Source organism: Ptychodera flava, chromosome 19 (genome assembly GCF_041260155.1).
Source record: "Ptychodera flava strain L36383 chromosome 19, AS_Pfla_20210202, whole genome shotgun sequence".
NCBI lineage: Eukaryota > Metazoa > Hemichordata > Enteropneusta > Ptychoderidae > Ptychodera > Ptychodera flava.
Genome location: NC_091946.1, coordinates 23,871,548 through 23,889,021, shown reverse-complemented (window position 1 = coordinate 23,889,021; position 17,474 = coordinate 23,871,548). Strand labels below are relative to the sequence as shown.

Sequence of the window (17,474 nt, the reverse complement as noted above, 5' to 3'; positions counted from 1 at the left end):
ACACTTAATTAATTCTGTGCAAGATTATCTGGATTAAGTCATAATCATATCCGTGTCAAATAAATTGCCACAGTACCTTGGTATTCATATTTGCAGGGAACTGTGACGTCAGAAGGAAGTATAAAGGTCACGTGATAACTTGCTCTAGTTTCCGAGATTGGAAATAGTGAGTCATAGAAAACACTGAAGTTTATCTTTTTTATGGATAAAGGAATTTAAACCCTTTCTGAACAAAGCCAAGGCCGTCGTGCAGTATGCGAATAATTCTTTAGCCGAAGAGAAGGGAAACGCCGTGCGAAATTTCTCGGTCGGAACTTGATTGAGCTGTGTTTTTCGATTTTTAAGTACGCTAAACAGGCATGTGATGGATTTGTGACGTGTCACAACAGTTCACTTGTACAACTATGGTCTCCGCGTTTGGTACTTGCGTCCAATATTCCGTCCTTACTTACGATTTTGAGCGGCTGGAAACTACATCGATATTCAAGCCGCGAGTGCTACGGGGTATAACCCGCGACTCGTTGCTGTTTCGACCTGCCTGGCCATACATGTAGTTTTGAAGCAAATAAAATGGTCCAGCCTCCCAGCCGTGATTAGAAGTTGAAGAAATATTCTGTACAATATTTCACATTTGGTAGAACATAATGTGAACGTTTGGTCGGGAACACGACAAACACGACAATACCGAGGAGTATAATAGGCCCAACATATAGGTAGAGATATACATTAGATATTTCTTTTTTTTTATTTTATGGTTCTATGACTGAAGGAAAAGTGTAAAATTTCCCATTTTGCAGGATTTTTCTCATTTAAGAAAAGTTTTATGGGTTATTTGATAAGAAAACCTACGCATGGATAAAATGCATATTAACTCTCCTCGTAACCAACTGTCCCAGCCTCCCTAAGGGTATAAGGCCTGGTGTTTTTTTTTTCTTTTTACACGACATTTCATACTTGCTATGATTCGCTAGATTGAGTGATATCGATACCAAATACACTCTCATTGTACTCTGGCATTCACGGCAACAGGGAACTTAAAGGGGCAGTTCTCAATCCCTGGTTCTCGCATTAGTTGTGATTGATATTGAGTATTTCACATAGTTTTATCCAATTTTGTATTTTTTATCATGTTGGCCAATTTGCTTGTAGATAAAGCTGAGAAATGACCCTAGCCCTTAAAAAATGACGCCAAACGTTACTGTCACTGTCAGAAAGTGTTCCACCACACTATTAATTCACTGTTACTGGACACTACAGACGATCACCCGCAGAGAATGTTGGTAATGATTCAACGAGAAAACATTCGAGATTTGTCTTTTGTATTGATGAGGAACTTAAAAACCTGCTTGCCGTCAAATATCCCCAGGAAAACAGAGGTAATCGTGCAGAATGTGAAGAATATTTCCACTGCATTTGACGTGTCATATTTGACATTATTTAGAAAATGGCGCGATGAAACAGTGCACGAAAAGAAAGAAAAGGCAACACGTGTTTCCTCTCTTTTCTCTGAAATTGAAAAGCTTGTTTACTGGTATGCTAGAGCTATGGTAATTATCCTTAGCTTTATTCAAGATCTTTCAGAAAAGTAAGACTTTGGATTTATTTTAAATAATAAGTACAATAGACAAATATGGACGTTTAACTTAATTTTGGAGCATAGAGATGGTCGACAAAAGTACATCGACATCGATACCCGCGCACTTCGCTATTATGAATATCACCGTTCTGTGAACTGTAATTATTCAGCGATTAATGGTCTGTGCAATGATAAGGCAAGTATTAGCCCTGCGGTGACCGTCTGTGAATATTTTAACGCGGCTCTCATCGTTAAATTCAGTTCTTAATGATGGGTTTGATGACAACCCCCTCGTTTTGACTCGCCCAAAGTAACACTTATGAAAATTTCAGTTGAGGCATGGAAAGATTGTAACATGAACAATATAAGAGCTTCCGACCGATACGTCATCAGTCATTGGGAATACTAGATCTCTGTAGTCTGATTCGTCGGCTATCTTTGTTCACGCGCCGAATCATTGCTGATGATATGAAAATGTCAATTTCTATGCAGAGCATGTGCGTAACTTTCACACAATATTCACATTGATAAATGCATTTAAAATTTCCTGTAAACTTTGTGCACATGCTGGAAGAAAAACTGTTTACAATCATTCATTTAATGACCTGACATCTATAAAATATGATCAAGTCAGCAGCTGAAAATTTGTGTTTAAAAAGTAAACTAGAATGTAGATAAAAAATATTTGCCCTCGGTGACAAACAAATGAGCCATATTGTGTCCTGAATATTAAGTTTGAACATTGACCCCAGAGAAACGTTTTCTCTGCAGTCCATAGTTTGAACTACAATAAATAACAGTGTCAAGGATTATATATTTATTTCCATCCAGAAATCCCTCTTGTTTACTTGTAAACACGGTGTTGCATGGAAGAGTCTATGAACGAACTTCACGCCCCCACATGTTCATGCGACACCCACTGACCCAAGAATGGGTACTTTCCTGGGGCAAGCATATTGCTGTACGCAATAACGGTGGACACTTGAAAGCCGCCCACTGTTTCACTCTGCGCTGTACAATCTATACTGGTCAAAAGTTACGACACCGTATGATAAATCACACATCTTTTTAGGGTCTGTGGATAGATACAGTAGAGTCGGCTCCTAATGTCTGCATGTGAGGTAGGTGGATATACAGTCACAGACAGACATACAGACAGAAAGACAGGTTGACGAAAAGACACTCAGGCAAACAGACAGACAGAGACAGACAGACAGACAGAGACAGACAGACAGACAGACAGACAGACAGACAGACAGACAGACAGACAGAAAAATGTGTGACTTTGCAGGTTCACTGATAAATTATTGTATTTTAAAGTCAAGTCTGTGCACATCCCACCTTGCCATCTGTCCTTGGTTTACACCAAAAGACACGTCTCAACATCTCTTGACTGCTGATGTGCAGCAGCTCGGTAGGTCGTATCTAATTGGTAAATCTTAAGTATTTAAAACAAAATTATGGAGTCTGAAACTAACTTAAAGGCTATTGCATTGCTGATCGCTTTGGCTGTTTGGAAATAATTCAGTAAAAACAATGTGATATTCAGACAACCAATTGGCTAGTCTTCCAAGACGCTGCATATTTCCACTTTTGATGCCGATATTCAAGATTTAGGTTGATAATTGATATTCATACATTTGAATCTCATTCCAGTCAGAACTCTTTTTTATTTTGTAAATACTAAGTGTGCTTTTTATTCTTTGTAAATGACAGTTCAAGTGGGCGACCTACACACTCGGAAAATCACATCATCATAAAAAATGTTTCTAACTACCATATTCTTGACATTGCACATGGTTGAAAACAACCTTAAGGCTAAAATAATCGGCACAATCCACCTGCTGAATGTGTTATTGTATGACTTGTTCAAAGTTCGACAATATTTAGAACACAGGAGACTGTCTAGTCTAGATGTGGTCCCCGTAAAGTTCACTCGACGAGAGGTGGAAACGCTAGACACGATTTTCAAATAAAGATACAAATCTCTGACATCTTAAAGAGGAGCATCTTCAACGCAGGCGCAAAGAAGGACCATGGTCGACATTCTTCTGAATGAAACATTTGAAAGAAAGTCCGTGATAATAATTTCGATTTGCACGTATTGCTCATACAGAATAGAGGGTCGTGATTTCACTGTGTGTTTAGCAAAATTAATCCTTTAAACTAAACTTACAAACACTGAGAAAGAAGTAGATCTGCGGACATTTGTAGAAAATCGTTACAAAAAGGTACAATAACTGTGTCAATAGTGCCCCTTAGTAGGAAAAATATTATTTGTAAATTATTACACAAGCCACTGTGACATTAAAAAAGTCCCACTGTTGAATATTGCTTCATGAACGAATCGAAAATAATAATATTATCAAGGTAACATCAGCTTTGATAAATGTTCTGTATTATGCAAGAAAAACACCAGCTTATGTACACAATTCAAGTCGCCCATATTACTCAATGAAAACGTCCATTCTGCGGCAGAAGACATCTCTTTGCAAATATCTCTTCAGTTTCATCTGTAAGCTCTACAGTATTCGTACACAGTGTTTAAAATCATTCAAAAACGTCAAGACAAATAGAAGTCAATGTTTTGATATAACTCATACTGTGATTGTTGTCCTATTTCGTTTTTGTCTGTCTTGCATCGCGTTTATTGACCTTGCTGGTGCTTTTGGCGACGACCCGATTTTTTGCACGTGTTTTCGGTCGTCCTCGGTCAGCGACCGGCGCGACGGGTTTCTTCTTGACGGCGGAAATCGCCCTGGCTTTAGTCTTTTTGAAGTCCCTCGGTTTTTCTGGCTCTATGTCTTTCTCGTTTACCTGTTCCACTGAAACTTCCTGGCTCATGTTTCCAATTTTAACCTCGGGAGACGGCGAATCAAGCGGCGTCGCACTGGTTTCAACGACAATGACCGGTGACGGGGCAATTTTCGCGCCATTTTCTGATGTAAACTTTTTGATATCGTCTGCCACTGGCATTCTGAATGCACTCTCTGTCTCCTGTTCGTTGATCGGCTTTGTGACGACTGACTCTCTCGTGTCTGCGTAAACTGGAATCGGGCTCGGGGTGTCACAAAAAGCGCCGCTGTCGCTGCTCTGTTTCTTGCCGAAAGTTTGCTGTTGAGGTTTTCCTTCTTGTGTAAAGTCAAGAATGTTTGCTCCGTGGATTTGAGCGATCGCCATGGCCAAACTAGGCCGCTTCGTCGTTGACAACCTGTCCTTTCTCTTCGCCGGCACGTCCCCGCTGGCAACCGACTGTCTGCTCGGTGTTCTCAAATCCATCGCCGTTGAGGACGGGTCAATATCGCCGCCAAGGCTCGTGACGGAAATCTTGCATTGTGACGAAGCCATCGCTGTTGCCGTCGATCCGATGGCAGCCGACGCAATCAGTTCAAAGGCACTTGACATCATCGTCGCGATAGTCTGGGACGGGCGGCCATGTTGTAGTTTCTCGGAATGAGCGTCGCTGATTGGTTCCGCATCTTCAGGGTGGATTGGGACCCCACTTGAATGCCGTCGATCACTGCTGACGTCAGATGTTTCCTGGGAGACGGACAACCTTGGCGTCTTCTTGAGTCCACTCGACGGTCTGCTCGAGTTTTGAAAAGAATCCCTACAATTATGAAAAAAACTAAACCATCGATTTACGAATTCATGTATATTCGCTTTTAAGATGTGTGAATAAATTATGCAGCGAGACTCGATTCGTCATATCAATTATGTCAAAAACGATTTCTGACAAAATGAAGAAAATATTCACAAAATCGTCTAGACTGGCGAACATGATGAAAAGAATACCAAATGACTGACAAAATACATGTAAAACATTGCTAAAACAATTCCCACAGCCTAGACTGTTGAAATCATCGTGTGCAATTTTACCTTTATTTCGTTAACCAATGCATGAAGATTCAGAAAGACTGGTGTGGGTCTGCGAGTACACCGAGGAGACAAGTGAAACTACGAGACTGTGGCGATGGTCCGAATATAATAAGCGGTGCTTGCGACCCTTATACGTCATAGGCCGTGGGCTAGAGGGGGTCTACGTGCACCCCCACACAGGATAACAAACCTGTATTTTTCAGAAGCCTTGGGATCCCTAGAATACGAAATGGAATTTTAACAGAAAAAATATAGGGATGGAATAGCTGTTATGGTCATGTTTTGAAGGGTACCGCAAAATCACGATTTTGCAACCCAATTGCATTTTCGTCAAATCTGTCTTCTTGTAAGTCATCTGCTGAGCTTATTTTTTAACATAACCTCACTTGTTTGGTATCATTAGAAAGGCAATTTATTCTTCTTAAAGATGATATATTGCAACATGCAATATATTCTACAGTTTTTGTGAAATATGACCAAACTTACCCCATACCCCAAAGTTTAACATTGCAAATTACAGTAAATCTCAAATTATACCAATTTTTAGCTAGGCAGAATAAACAATGCAATTCTTTGTATGAAATTGGTTTCATTTGGTACAGGGACATGTCGAAATATGAAATAGACTTTTAACAGAAAAATATTAGGTCTCTACAGCTGTAACAGTCATATTTTGAAGGGAACCGCAATATTGCAATGTTGCAGATTTGCATGCATTTTTGTTAAAGCTGTCTTCATATTAGTCATCTGCTGAGCTTGTTTTTGAATATAATCTAATTTGTGAGGTATCATTAGAAAGATAATTAACTAGTCTTTAAAATGACATATTGTAACATGCAATATCCTCTATAGTTTTCATGAAATATGACCAAAACTTACCCCATACCCCAAAGTTTACATTGACAATTGCAGTCATAGCTAAAATCGAATTCTACCAATTTTTTAGCTAGACACAAAAAATCTGGCCATTTTTGCTATTCAATCTGTTTTATTTGGTACAGGGACATATCAGAAATATGAAATAGACTTTTAACAGAAAAAATATTGGGACTTTACAGCTGTAACAGTCAGATTTTTGAGGAACCGCAATATCACAGTGTTGCAGATTTGCATGCATTTTTGTTAAATTTGTCTTTCTATAAGTCATCTGCTGAGCTTGTTTTTGAATATAATCTAACTTGTTAGGTATCATTAGAAAGATAATTTATTCTTTGTTAAGATAACATATTGTAACATGCAATATCTTGTACAGTATTCATGAAATATGACCAAAACTTACCCCATACCCCAAAGTTTACATTGACAATTGCAGTCATAGCTAAAATCGAATTCTACCAATTTTTTAGCTAGACACAAAAAATCTGGCCATTTTTGCTATTCAATCTGTTTTATTTAGTACAACGACATGTCAGAAATATGAAATAGACTTTTAACAGAAAAAATATTGGGACTTTACAGCTGTAACAGTCAGATTTTGGAAGGTACGGCAATATCACAGTGTTGCAGATTTGCATGCATTTTTGTTAAATTTGTCTTCCTATAAGTCATCTGCTGAGCTTGTTTTTGAACATAACCACACTTGTTAGGTATCATTAGAAAGATAATTTACTAGTCTTTAAAATGACATATTGTAACATGCACTATCCTGTATAGTATTCATGAAATATGACCAAAACTTACCCCATACCCCAAAGTTTACATTGAAAATTGCAGTCTTAGCTAAAATCAAATTCTAACAATTTTTTAGCTAGACACAAAAAATCTGGTCATTTTTGCTATAAAATCTGTTTCATTTGGTACAGGGATATATCAGAAATATGAAATAGACTTTTAACAGAAAAAATATTGGAATTCTGTAGTTGTAACAGTCATATTTTGAAAGGTACGGCAAAATCTCCATATTCCTGACTTGCATGCATTTTTGTTGAAACTCTCTTCTTATAAGTCATCTGCTGAGGTTTTTATCGAATATAATGTAAGTTGTTAGGTACGATTGAAAAGATAATTTACTAGTCTTTAAAATGATGTATTGTAACATGCAATATCTTGTATAGTTTGTATGAAATATGACCAAAACTTACCCCATACCCTAAAGTTTACATCTAAAATTGCAGTCATAGCTAAAATCAAATTCTACCAATTTTTACTCAGACATAAAAAAATTGGGCAATGTTTTGTATTAAATCTGTTTTATTTGGTACTGGGACATGTTAAGAATATGAAATAGACTTTTAACAGAAAAAATATTGGGATTCTATAGCTGTAACAGTCATATTTTTAAGGGTACAGCAAAATCTCAGTATTACTGACCCGCATGTGTTTTTGTTAAATCTGTCTTCCTATAAGTCGTCTGCTGAGCTTGTTATTGATTATAACCTGGCTTGATTGGTATCATTAGAAAGGTAATTAAGTAGTGCTTTAAATGACATATTGTAATATGCAATATCTTGTATAGTTTTCATGAAATATGACAAAAACTTTCCCCATACCCCAAAGTGTATATCCAAAGATACTGTCATAGCTAACGTCAAATTCTACTGAGTTTTTACCTACACACAATAAAAACAGCAATGTTTTGTATTAAATCTGTTTTACTTGGTACTGAAACATGTTAGAAATATAAAATAATATTTTAACAGAAAAATATTGGGATGTTATAGCTGTAACAGTCATTTTTTGAAGTATACTACAAAATCACAATATAGTTGACTCGCATGAGTTTTAAACCTGTCTTCTTGTAAGTTGTCTGCTGAGCTTGTTTTTGAATACAACATGGTATGTTAGGTATCATTAAAAAGGTAATTTACACGCCCTTAAAATGAAATATAGTAACATGCAATATCCTGTATAATTTTCATGACATATGACCAAAACTTACCCCATACCCCAAGGTTTATATAGAAAGGACTGTAATAGCTAACATGATCAAATTCCACAAATTTTTAGCTAGACATGATAAAAAGGGCACTGTTTTGGTATTAAATCTGTTGTATTTGGTACTGGGTTATGTCAGAAATGTGAACTAGACTTTTAACAGAAAAAATATTTGGATTGTATAGTTGTAACAGCCATATTTTGAAGGGTAACGCAAAATTGCAGTACCGCAGACTGGCACCTTTTTTGTTATATTATTCTTCTTGTAAGTCATCTGCTGAGCTTATTTTGTAACATAACCTGGCTTGTGGGGTATCATTAGTAGGGCAATTTATTCGTCTTCAAGATGACATATTGTAATATGCAATGGCCTTCACAGTTTTCCTGAAATATGGTCAAATTTTACCCCATACCCCAAAAGTTCAAATCGCAAATTATCTTAAATTCTTCCATTTTTTGCTACACATATACAAAAGGCAATTCTTGTATGAAATCTGATTTGTTTGTTACAAATGTATGTCACAAGTATGAAATAAACTTTTAACGGGAAGATGATACTATTTAGTAGCCATTTGGATAATTTTTGGAGGGGGAAACCCATATATAGGAAATGTATGTGTTTCGACAAATTTGCCATGATACCTGGGTACCCTTCCAAATATGATCCAAAAGGCTACAAAATCATATCATATTCCTGTTTAAAGTTAATTTCATATTTGTGACATACTTTTTTAACAAAATCACAGATTTCATAGGTTGCATACAGGCATTGCCCTTTGTATACAAAGTTAATAAATTGTAAACAAATGTAGAGTTTCAGATTCGCTGTAATTTGCTTTGTAATTTTCAACGTAAACTTTGAGGTATGAGGTAAGTTTTGGTCATATTTCATGAATACTATACGAGACAGTGCATGTTGCAATATGTTATCGAAAAAAGAATAAATTACCTTTTCAATGGTACCTAACAAGTTAGATTATATTCAAAAACAAGCTCAGCAGATGTCTTAAAAGAAGACAGGTTTGAACAAAAATGCATGCAAATCTGCAACACTTTGATATTGCCGTACCATTCAAAATATGACTGTTACAGCTATAGAGTCAAAATATTTTTTCTGTTAAAAGTTTATTTCATATTTCTGACATGTCGTTGTACTAAATAAAACAGATTGAATAGCAAAAATGGCCAGATTTTTTGTGTCTAGCTAAAAAATTGGTAGAATTCGATTTTAGCTATGACTGCAATTGTCAATGTAAACTTTGGGGTATGGGGTAAGTTTTGGTCATATTTCATGAATACTATACAGGATAGTGCATGTTACAATATGTTATCTTAACAAAAAATAAATTATCTTTCTAATGATACCTAACAAGTTAGATTATATTCAAAAACAAGCTCAGCAGATGACTTATAGGAAGACAAATTTAACAAAAATGCATGCAAATCTGCAACACTTTGATATTGCGGTACCCTCCAAAATCTGACTGTTACAGCTGTAGAGTCCCAATATTTTTTCTGTTAAAAGTCTATTTCATATTTCTGAATGTCCCTGTACCAAATAAAACAGATTTAATAGCAAAAATGGCCAGATTTTTGTGTCTAGCTAAAAAAATGGTAGAATTTGATTTTAGCTGTGACTACAATTGTCAATGTAAACTTTGGGGTATGGGGTATACAGGATAGTGCATGTTACAATATGTTATCTTAACGAAGAATAAATTACCTTTCCAATGGTACCTAACAAGTTAGATTATATTCAAAAACAAGCTCAGCAGATGACTTATAGGAAGACAAATTTAACAAAAATGCATGCAAATCTGCAACACTGTGATATTGCGGTACCCTCCAAAATCTGACTGTTACAGCTGTAAAGTCCCAATATTTTTTCTGTTAAAAGTCTATTTCATATTTCTGACATATCCCTGTACCAAATAAAACAGATTTAATAGCAAAAATGGCCAGATTTTTTGTGTCTAGCTAAAAAATTGGTAGAATTTGATTTTAGCTATGACTGCAATTGTCAATGTAAACTTGGGGTATGGGGTAAGTTTCGGTCATATTTCATGAATACTATACAGGATAGTGCATGTTACAATATGTCATTTTAAAGACTAGTTAATTATCTTTCTAATGATACCTAACAAATTAGATTATATTCAAAAACAAGCTCAGCAGATGACTAATATGAAGACAGCTTTAACAAAAATGCATGCAAAGCTGCAACACTGTAATATTGCGGTTCCCTTCAAAATATGATTGTTACAGCTGTAGAGACCCAATATTTTTTCTGTTAAAAGTCTATTTCATATTTTCGACATGTCCCTGTACCAAATAAAACAATTTTATACAAAGAATTGGATTTTTTATTCTGCCTAGCTAAAAAATTGGTATAATTTGAGATTTACTGTAATTTGCAATGTTAAACTTTGGGTATGGGGTAAGTTTTGGTCATATTCACAAAAACTGTAGAATATATTGCATGTTGCAATACATCATCTTAAAGAAGAATAAATTGCCTTTCTAATGCTACCAAACAAGTGAGGTTATATTAAAAAATAAGCTCAGCAGAGAACTTACAAGAAGACAAATTTGACGAAAATGCAATTGGGTTGCAAAATCGTGATTTTGCGGTACCCTTCAAAACATGACCATAACAGCTATTCCATCCCTACATTTTTTCTGTTAAAATTCCATTTCGTATTCTAGGGATCCCAAGGCTTCTGAAAATACAGGTTTGTTATCCTGTGTGGGGGGTGCACGTAGACCCCCTCTAGCCCACGGACTATCATTTCTTCCCGTTTTGTCTTCCATGACCTCAAGCTCAACAAAGAAAGACAATTCCATAGTAACATCTTTGCTTTGATCTAACCCAAGTTCTTGCATACCTGACCAAGCCAGGAATGGAACACTGGCTTCAACAACAAAAAATTTTGAACGACAAAACTGCTAACGCAGAATCAAATTACTGCTGTTAGTTTCAAAAAAAAAAGAAGGCGAAGAGCATTTGAACTAACATCGCAATAAGTATCTTCCGCTAAACCAACGTTGAAATATTAATACAGTAAATTGTGGTAATACGTACTGTGGAATTCTTCTGCGCATGTGTGGCGTCGTAGAGGATGGAGGGAATATCGTTTTTAGCGTCTGCATCAATCATGTGATGTAACTTAGGTATGCCTAGACCAACTAGACTACATAGGTGATATTGGCCGGAATGTGATCGAGATAGGGAAAAAATCTCGTGAAATTGGAAGACTAAAAAACCAGTGGCTTCCTTTACAAGGTGACGGTGTTGCGCACAGAGGGCGCTCTATCAGGATCTGCAAGTGAAAAAATGTGATGGCGAGAAAAAAAGGCGCGTGAAGAGTGAGCTTAACACATTGTATGTCGTGAGTGAGTAGCGTGAATTTAAATAATATTTAAAGTGAGTTAGTAGTCGTGACAGAATCAACATTTCGTAAAATTTAAAAAAGTTACTTACTTTTTAAACCATTGAAAATCATTACAATTTCGGTGCGATGTGAGAGCGACACACAGACCATGACGTCATCTAAAACGTTGATGCTTATGTCTAAAACGTTGACGCTTATGTCACAAGACAGATAAAACAATGTCGCTGTTTTCTTCAAAATGTTATAATATAGTTAGCTTAGCGCCACCACATACTTACATATTCGGTCACAAATACAAGAATTTAAAGCTACTAAAATGTCTAAAATGAGATACCTCTCTCCCTGATTTTTTTTGAGAGAGGGAGAGGTTTGTAATGACGAGACACACATTAGTTTAGAACTGCCGTTCACTGTAAATTTATCACATCATCTGTCCTCGTTTACAATGTTTGACAGTTTTACCTTGTGTGGCTGCACATGATGTAAGAATGTATGTAGCGCTGCCAGTTGATAATTTATTAATGTTTACAGGTCATTGAACGGATTTACGATCCATTCGTTCACATACACGCCATTCACTCTGTCATACCAGTCCTTTGACCGACTGAATGCACCCCCTGATTAAGAATTGTTATTCCATTTCACAAATGCAAAACAATGTATTTTACTTTTTGGTAGTCTTCTTTTCGTGTTCTTTTACCTCTGTACCGAGTTCCTGATTTGTTAAAAAGGCCATGACATACTCACATGATACGTCTGACTCAGTATACACGCAAAGGAAATAGATTTTCGACTCTCGTAATCGTACATTTTTGCTGATCTACAACTCATGTGTGCTCATTTGAAACTACAGAGAACTGTAATCTTTTTTGTTTTGTATGAAAATCCAAAACTAACGTTGCCAGTAGAGCGAATGGCCGCCAATATGAAGTTCACACACCTGTAAAATTTAGGCAATTTCTACATCTAACGCAGACATTAACACCTTGACCCTTGGGAGCCTTATTGTTGTTTATGGATGAGAGGATTAAACGTTTCTTTGAGCAAAACGTGAGCAAAGGAGTACAACTACTTCTTTCGCGATATGCTTTATACTGAAAATCAGAGTTTGCTATATCAGATTATAACACCGATTTGGATGGGCAAACAAATTGCTTTTTCACGATTTCAAGTTGTCACACAATATATCAAAAGTGCATTGTCGAAAAAGCGTATGCCCTTATTCTATTGCCATCGTGTCTGTGAAGTGTCTTTTCATTTTTATTTCGGTATTTTAAGTCCACTTTTTTTGTTCTTTTTCCATGTTATTTTCTACTTACAAATCGTCTTCTTGATAGAGAGTATAGTCGGGGAGCGGTTTCTCGAAACCGTCCTTGCCTGTCAGCCAGTGCGTCTTTGCGATACCTTTGCCCTGAGGAAAAATTTACATATTAAATAAGTTACCATGTGCGAAGATCTGATTTTCTTAAAAGGTCGCTTTATCACGTTATGCAGGTCTCCCCTTGGCGCGAAAAGCGCAGCCATCGGTACAAACGAGTATTTCACGATGGCTGACTTTCAGTTCTTGGGAACCGAATTACATTTATTAAATATAATCTTTGACGCACTTTGGCTTATGTGGAATGACTTTGGCTTATGTGGAATGACTTATTGAAATCAATGAAAGATAACATCAGCAAGTCTTCAAAGGCGCGAATAAAGTTGTACTTTAGATCTTCCCAACAAGAGTTTGTTGATTTAGATTTTGTTGATTTAGACTACAATAAAAGAATTGCACAGTATGAAAATTCAATGAATAACATTTTCGATTCTTTTCCTCAAGACTTTTCATAGATTTAGTTGTCAAAAAATCTACATATCTAGGCAGCAATATATTTCATTTCATTTAAACATTGCAATTGCTTGTATATTGTCTCATCACAAAGTAAGTACTTTGCCATTTTAATCCGCTGTATGCTTTTACTACTTAAAAACTCCAATAATTGACCTTTTGGCGTTCCAGTCGCAATGTACTCTTACTAAACTAATCAAATGTCAGATTATGATTACCAATAATATTTTACCGGAATGGTATTGATTCATTAACCCTTTCACTTCGAATTCCCTGAAAACAGATCCCTACTCGCCGTTGACTCGATGGATTTAGACCAAACTATGGTTGTGTAAGGGTTAAAAGAATTTTGGCGAACGACAATGAAATGGATACAGTCGTCGGAACTGCGCTCAAAGGTCGTATGGGACCCATATGACCGATGTAAACACTGTATCCAAGGTACGATGGTGATTGATGAAAGTTAAAACATGTCTGTCATAATCTACATCGTATAATTTAAATGTTGCAGCTATGATGATGAGGTGCATCTAGATATCGTGCACGAAATACATTGTTTGTAAATAAGAAACTCGCGCAGGCGCAGTTCCGACGACGATTTCCCTTTAAAGTGCAATGTTAACTGTACAGTTCCTTACTTTCAGAACCACCTCTCCTCTGAGTTGCGTGTGGTACCCGCCGAGCTCAGCCAGTTTCTTAACGACTGATTCGTTGATGTGTATTCGAAAAGCTGAAGAGGAAAGATGAAAAAACGTGAAGATTTCGAAATGGAATAAGCGACCGTTTCGTCAGATCAAATAACAGTTTAGTAGTTTGCTATCGTGTACGTTGTTTGTTTGTTTGTTTGTTTGTTTTTTGTTTGCTCGTTGATATTCCATATTATTTTCAGGTTAATGTTATTCAAAACCTTACTGAATCGCCAGTTAAATCAAGATACTATAATAATTTTGGTTGGCATTAACATTGAACTTAGATTTGAACTACGCTATATTTTAAAAGTGACGGTGTCAGATTCTTTTTTTGCTTTCAATCGGGAAGAGTCGGTCGCTGAACATTTCAACACGCCATGGATCACCAATGAACTGCATTGAGAGTGAGGTGTTAAGTCAGAAATGGCATAAACAACACCGAGTCGACGAATTTGCTCACAGAATCATGGGAATTGAGCCAACGGTCGTAGCTAATCGTGATGGAAAAAGCCGGAAAAAACAACATTTAGCAGGAAGAGCGGCGCGGTCAAACAGCGTCACACCTTCCCTGTTGCTGGAAGCGCTATGTAGTTGTAGGAGCCCAAGTCCGCCTCCGGTCAATTTAGCATTTGGCAAGATCAAATCACGGTGTTTTTACGAACGCAAGAATCTAATAGGATAACATTCGTTGGAAGGATTTATTCAATGATTCAGAATGCCTCTTTTTTTACTTTAATGGTCTTTCTTACTGTAGATACATGTAAATGTAATTTGACAATTACGGTAAATGATCATACCCTGCCCGGTCGATTCCATTCTTGAGGTAGTGTTGACTGTGTCCCCAAACAAACAATATCTTGGCATTGTGAGACCAACCACGCCAGCTACACAAGGCCCTGTGACGTCAGAGAAGAGACAAAAGATAAAACTCCAAAAAAAGCAACTCAGTTACTGAGTTTGTGTCAGAAGTGCCTTCGAAGAGTTGGTTCAAGTCTGTGACATCATTTATAAAACATTCTGCCATATCTGTGTTGATTTTACGCTGATAAAAACTATGCTTAGAAAATCACTTTCAGGCTCTGGCTTTTAGCTTACGTGTATTGCGCAGACTCAAATCTATAGGGGTAGATACAGCCGAAAATGTCGGCCAGTGAACTGAAATGTTGGCCAATCTGAGGTACGTCAAGAAGTTTTACTGAAGTTGTTGAAATGATTTTTGTCTGTCAACCTGCTTGGTGCAATAACTAGTATCGACATATCATATATGCAGTCTTGTTTTGCATGGTGATATTAGAGAGTTCGGAACAACATTCGACTATCGTGCGACAAATAAAATGGGGAAAGATTCAAATCTATAAGTAGGCATGAACGTCCGCCCTACCTGTGTGAAGTCCTATCCGGAGCTTCAGAGGTTTGTCCGGCATGTGTCTGATCTTGAACTTGAACCCCGCGGCGTGGAGCAGATCCAAGGCCAAGGTAGCAATCTCGCCGGCGTGCTTGTTACCATTGCGTATCGGAAGTCCGCTTACAACCATGTAGGCATCTCCGATGGTCTCGACCTGTGTTGGCAAGCGATGGGTATAGAAAAACATACCATTTTGCTGAATTTTACTTTTAAAATTGTCAGTTTTACTGATATCACCTCGCTATCGATGGTAGTCTAAGAACACTCTAACATTTTTTGGTTCATGTACGAAGAAGGTTATTAATAGCACGCGCCTCGAACTTTAAAAACGTTTGCTCTCACTTTCCTCAAAGAAACTTTTAACTCATTCCCTTCCGAAAGAAATCAAGAATAAACTCAAGGATCGCCTTGCAAACTTAGGTACCAGGGAATCATGTTTAAAAAATGAACCATACCCAGCGACGTTATACCACGATATTTTCACCAGCTCACGACATATGTGCACGACTGAACGATGGCGGGTGCATATATGGAGTGAACTGGTCCAAAATCGAGTGGTATACCCATTGCTGAGGTGGTTTATTGCTATTATATTATAATATTAAATTCTAGCGCCAAAAGTCAAAGGGAGATTTTTTCTCTAGCTGAGAACTCGTGCATTTTCCGGACATGCTGTATTGCGAATATAGCTCGATTATGTTCACATCTCGACCAATCAGAACGCAGTATTTAAGCCATCAATATACTATGATATAATACCTATTAATTGTTAAAATAACTTTAATCCTCTTTTCCGTAAGCATGTGTATATATATATGTATATATATATATATATATATATATATATATATATATATATATATATATATATATAATTTAATTAGATTAACTTATACATGGAAGAGTGGTGACAGTGTTGAAATATATGGAAAATATCCGTATATCCATTATACGTCACATAGATGTACATATATTACCTTGTAGCAATCATAGGCGGACAGAATATCATCAAACATTGTGTACAGGTCGTTGAGGAAATCCACGACTTGCAGAGGCGTGCTCATCGCTGATATTGTCGTGAAGCCCACGATGTCTGAGAAAAATATAGTCACTTCGGAAAAACTCTCGGCTTCTATTTGCCTGCCGAGCTTCAAACTCTCAGCGACGGACCTGAAAGGTAAAAGACGCCCACAGAGGGTTTTTGATGAAGATACGTACGTGTAAGCACAACACTGTGTAATCAATATCGTCAAATGAAAGTAGAGTTATAACTGGCAGCAGTGACCTCTGAGTGGGGAAACTTCTCATGGGCATTCATTTGTTGTTCATTTTATCGTTATTTTCCGGCGGCGGCTCTTTGTTTTCACGGCACGAATCGTGTTTTCCCCCACTATTACAGGCTACGGAACACAAAAACAATTTTCCGTGTCGATGACCGAACACAGAAACCCAACAATCGTCCTCAGTAATATATTCTTCGGTCGATGCCCCATCTAGGATGGCATACATTCTCTCTTTCGCGATTAAAATGCACGTGGTTTAACGACAACGGAAGACAGCAGGACACCCATATATCTAGACCTTCCTTCAGACTGAAGCATGAGAATAACGTTTCTCTTATAACTTTTTTCTATAACAATCACTTTATACCTATGTGTGCACATCAAAAGGCCCTGAGATAACAGTCCTAAACGGGAGAGACCCAAGGCGACACCAGATACGATACACATTCACCCCAAGAAATCTTAGTACGAGCGACCATCTTCTGGAGGGAGGGTGAATGACACTTTCAGATCTCCTATCATAATGTGAGCAATGACAAGACTGA

At 37.1% G+C, this 17,474-nt stretch overlaps 1 protein-coding gene across 2 annotated transcripts in view; it reads right to left on the bottom strand.

The window, feature by feature from the left end:
* Positions 1-5,049: 5,049 nt before the first annotated feature.
* LOC139118982 (retinal guanylyl cyclase 2-like) overlaps positions 5,050-17,474 on the bottom strand; it is a 99,375-nt gene continuing 86,950 nt past the window's right edge. Inside the window, exons 13-19 of one of the 2 annotated variants that reach the window (XM_070682584.1) lie at positions 16,624-16,816; positions 15,623-15,800; positions 15,039-15,137; positions 14,191-14,282; positions 13,041-13,132; positions 11,412-11,649; positions 5,050-5,186 (exon numbers count right to left, since the gene is read on the bottom strand). In XM_070682584.1, coding sequence (XP_070538685.1) covers positions 11,643-11,649; positions 13,041-13,132; positions 14,191-14,282; positions 15,039-15,137; positions 15,623-15,800; positions 16,624-16,816 — 661 coding nt within the window. In that variant the 3' untranslated portion in view covers positions 5,050-5,186; positions 11,412-11,642. Of the gene's footprint in view, positions 5,187-11,411; positions 11,650-12,901; positions 13,133-14,190; positions 14,283-15,038; positions 15,138-15,622; positions 15,801-16,623; positions 16,817-17,474 lie in introns of those variants that run through there. The other variant, XM_070682583.1, reaches the window with a different exon arrangement.